Raw genomic sequence first — 4,673 nt, 5'->3', positions numbered from 1 at the left:
CCCCCCCCCCCCCGAAGCCTGGTAGAGGCTAATAAAACTCTACCTAGTACAGCCTGGCCCCGACTTGTCGCCATTTTGGTCGTCATGGCGACGCGTCTGGCCCGTACCAGACACGGTTAGGGTCTCCCGGACACGTGAGAAGATCTGTCGTGCTAAGTACACATGCGCGAGACTTTCCCTCAGGTGAATCCTTTGTGTAGCTGCTTTTGTGCTCATTCTGTGGATTACAGTGGACGACAACACTCGCACTTTTCCTGCAGGTATGTCTATACGATTTACATGGTGTATGAAGGGTATCATATCTTACTCTCCAAAAAAAAAAAAGAATTAAGCAGAGGTTTGGGGTTATTTTTGGCGTTTTTAGGCTTTTTTAATTTGGGTTTCTCTTTTGCACTGGAATTTTTTTCACCCAAGCCAAAAAATGACAGTACAAAAGAGAAACCCCGATAAAAAAAGCCTAAAAATGCCAAAAATAACCCCAAACCCAAACCTCTACTTGGAGAGTAATCATATCTCTTGCTTCTGTCTCTCGTGATCGCCAAAATATAATGATAATTCTGCATTCAACGTTCATAAATCTCCGTGGAAGGAAAAAAAATAACGGGCGAACAGGCTTTAGAAAAGACGTGTTGGGTAAGTATACGGTGTCGACGTTTAGTTATTATAATCACTGCACTGGTAGCCGTAATGTTCAGATCTGATGGGTGCTGTTTTCACATTTCATATTTCGTGATCGCCAAAATGACATTATCATTCCAGTTCGAATTCCGCATTAATATTTAACGTTCATAATTTGTGGAAGGAGAAAAGTGGCCAGTACACTTTACAAATTGGGTAAGTACAGTGTGTCAACAGTTAGACCAAGGACATTAATTATACAAGATGTGCTTGGACGTTTACTGGTTAAGTTAAGAACTGGTAGCCGTGATGTTTTATAGATAGCTGGGTCCTGTTGTCACATTCTGGTTGCTCCCGATTTCAAAATCAATGGTCGAAACATGCGTAAGTGAATTTCAGAATCAACAAGGATGAAGAGTCTACTACGAGTACTATAATATATTAAGCTGGTTGTTCGTTTTAGCCGGTATGCCTTTCAGTATAATTCCCAAGTAGATACTAGAGGGAAATATTGTCGTTACGCTACCTTCAGGAGAACGTGCACCATTGCAAGTTCAGTCCATCTTGCCGATGTGTTGTACATTGTATGTAGCCAGAGAGCCCGACGTATATCTTCAGCCACTCCCTAAAAGTAACCATCGGCCATGCCACGATGTTGACATCGGAGTCACTGACCCGTGTCCGGTCAGCAGGTAGTGAGATGTCGTGCCAGGTACTACTAGAAAGGGTCCGACAGAAGCTTGTCCGGTAGCTATAGCGAGAGGCAGTGTAGAAAATTCCAGACAGGTAGCTATACTGAGAGGTAGTGCCAGGTATGGTGCTCGAGAAAGGTCCACAGGCAGGTAGCTATACTGAGAGGCAGTACCAGGTATGTATCTGTATCTGTATCCGTATCTGTATAGCCGGTATAACCGCCTTTCGGCGTAACACACCAGCTTGTAGAAAATTCCACAGACAGATAGCTATACTGAGAGGTAGTACCTGGTACGGAGCTCGAGAAAGGTCCACAGACAGGTAGCTATACTGAGAGGCAGTACCAGGTATGTATCTGTATCCGCATCTGTATAGCCGGTATAACCGCCTTTCGGCGTAACACACCAGCTTGTAGAAAATTCCACAGACAGATAGCTATACTGAGAGGTAGTACCACCAGGTACGGAGAAAGGTCCACAGACAGGTAGCTATAGTGAGAGGTAGTACCAGGTACGTAGAAAGGTGGGTACTACCGTAGCTATACTAACAGGTAGTACCAGGTACATAGAAAGGTCCACAGAAAGGTAGCTATAGTGAGAGGTAGTGCCAGGTATGTATCTGTATCCGTATCTGTATAGCCGGTATAACCGCCTTTCGGCGTAACACACCAGCTTGTAGAAAATTCCACAGACAGGTAGCTATACTGAGAGGTAGTATCACCAGGTACGGAGAAAGGTCCACAGACAGGTAGCTATAGTGAGAGGTGGTACCAGGTACGTAGAAAGGTAGGTACTACCGTAGCTATGCTAACAGGTAGTACCAGGTACGTAGAAAGGTCCACAGACCGGTAGCTACTGAGAGGTAGTGCCAGGTACGGAGCACAGACAGGTAGCTATACTCAGAGAGGTAGTGCCAGGTACGGAGCTCGAGAAAGGTCCACAGGCAGGTAACTATACTGAGAGTAGGTGACAGGTACGTAGAAAGGTAGGTAGTTATACTAACAGGTAGTACCAGGTACGTAGAAAGGTCCACAGACAGGTAGCTCTAGTGAGAGGTAGTACCAGGTACGTAGAATTTAGAAAGGTCCACAGACAGGTAGCTATACTGAGAGTGAGTGTAAGCCACGTAGAAAGATTGGACCAATTGAATATACTGTCACACGGACAAAAGTTGCTCTAACAGGTGTCTTTAAAATAACTCTTTAATTCGTACAGGGAATGTCGTGTCCCAGTATCTGGGTCACAGTACTGTGGGTCATTCCACTCATAGAGGCACGCAAAAAGGGAGGGTACGACCGAAATACTATCCGTGTACAGAAACAATGAGATATAAGAACCTCCATTGTTCCATACTTGGTACAGACATAACCTCTTTTGTCAACTCAAGGTCACTCCGTTAACCCTCAACAGTACACCTTCCCGGACTGATTAATCTGTACACCTGGGGTCCGCGCGGACCCCAGAGCAGTTTTTTGCTAATTTTTAGAAATTATCAACATGCTACCAGCTCAATTGTTTTGCAAACTGATGTGGGAACCTCTGTGTCCACATTACATACAAAAATCATACATTTTGAACTTTTTCTATTTTTTGGTGAAGAAAAGAAGATAAGAAGAAATACCCGATTTTTAAACCCATTTCAGACTGAAGGGGCTTTTTTAGGCCCAACTTTGATCTCAGATAGCGGCTAAACGGCTTGCGCTAGAAGTATCAAATTTGGAGACCTTTCCTAAAATGTCTCTGGAAAAAAGTTCATATTAGTTTGATACTAGTAAGTTGATGTTTTTTGTGTTGCCATGGCAACAGGCAGTTTTTTTTTAAATAGATGTAGATTTGGTTTAAACATGAAAATTTTCTGAGTTTTATATTAAATTACACTTCTTTTCCAACATTAATAACATCTTACATAATTAAATATAAGTTAAATCATTTAATATACATAGAATATGCTAATTTGATGACGTCATTGGTCAAAATCCAATATGGCGGACTATATTATTAGCCCTAACGTCATATGACGTCATAATTACACCAAAGTTATTAAAATTTAATTCTATTACTACACCATTCTCTGAAAACTTGGTAGACATACGATGAGTGCATAAAAACATATAAAAACGGAAATAAGGTAATGTACATGTATAAGAACGCCAATGTATCCATTATGATCGAAAGCCGGCTGGGGTCCGCGCGGATCCCAAAAGAAAATCAGATGTAATTTTTTTTTATAAATGGTAGAAACGGAGTTTTCTGCACTGTATTCAGAGACAACTTTGTGGGTGACAATTACCTAAAATTTCATAAAAAAATCTTTAGAAACAAAAAAGATATTACAGAATATATAGTGCTGGGGTCCGCGCGGACCCCAGGTGTACTGTTTAGGGTTAAGTCCTCAAAAGGTCGCCGTAATTTATTTACACCTTGTCAGAAAGATAATCTGGCTGAAGTTGAAGGTAGCCTAGTCTGGTTAAATCGTGCTTCCGGGGATCCAATGTCTAGCGAGAGATAATGCGCGACAACCAAAGTGAAGCCGTGCCGTTTCTTATTCCAGGATCCGCTAGTTTCTTTACGTACTTTCGGCTATCATGTTGTATATATGTAAGGGATGTGTCTGGCTCCACACGTTTAAGTACATGTAATTATAAGTTGTCTTCTTTTCCTTTTTCCATTCATACATGTTTATGGTTTATTTGTACCCCTGGTATATGTTGCTCTTTTGCTGTGTTCTTCGTTTTTTGTATATTATAAAGACAATAAGAATGCATGTATAAAGGGAATGGGTTTCTGTACATCTACTAGCTGTTGTTCGTCCGTCGAGTCGACGATAACCATTTGACATCAGCTTTTGTGAGTCCGCTTGTGGCTTACCAGTCCTATACGGGCTTTGATGGTTCTGCCAAAGGTCGGGCACAGGTGGGATAGTAGCATTAACTACATGTACATGGCTAACTATACATTCTCATGGATTGTTTTTTCATGATCTAGGTACTCTCTATCTACCATGATGTTGCGGTTGTGTGCAGTCCTTGTGTTAGCCGTCCTGCCGGCCACAGTGCTGGGTCTCTCCGCGGACGAGATCGCCGCCTTCACGGCCCGTACCCACACGGAGATCAACACGAACATGCAGGGGACGGTGTCTGTCACGCAGGACGGCGACACGCTGGTTCTGACGTCGAACGGGATCCCCGACCACGCCACGTGGACGTTCCCCAGCAGGGACAACCCGAACGACCTCACGGCACAGGTCAGAAACAGGATACCCTTAATGCCGTTAGCCGTTTTCCTTCGGCAACCAAGAACCTTTCGCCCGCCTATCTAAATTACCGCTACGGGGGAGTTGAGCCCGAGGGGTTTGTCCAGCCC

General features: G+C 43.4%; 1 protein-coding gene across 1 annotated transcript in view; it reads left to right on the top strand.

The window, feature by feature from the left end:
• The first annotated feature begins 1,574 nt into the window (after positions 1–1,574).
• Positions 1,575–4,673, top strand: part of LOC109474048 — a 5,642-nt gene continuing 2,543 nt past the window's right edge. Inside the window, exons 1-2 of the mRNA XM_019774264.1 lie at positions 1,575–1,658; positions 4,296–4,554. Of these exons, the coding sequence (XP_019629823.1) occupies positions 4,312–4,554 (243 nt within the window). The 5' untranslated portion in view covers positions 1,575–1,658; positions 4,296–4,311. The remainder of the gene's footprint in view (positions 1,659–4,295; positions 4,555–4,673) is intronic.

This window comes from Branchiostoma belcheri, unplaced genomic scaffold (assembly GCF_001625305.1).
Source record: "Branchiostoma belcheri isolate BF01 breed outbred unplaced genomic scaffold, Haploidv18h27 scaffold3, whole genome shotgun sequence".
Classification (NCBI taxonomy): Eukaryota; Metazoa; Chordata; class Leptocardii; order Amphioxiformes; family Branchiostomatidae; genus Branchiostoma; species Branchiostoma belcheri.
Note: the sequence above shows the minus strand (reverse complement) of the source record. Positions and strands in the feature narration are given on the sequence as shown.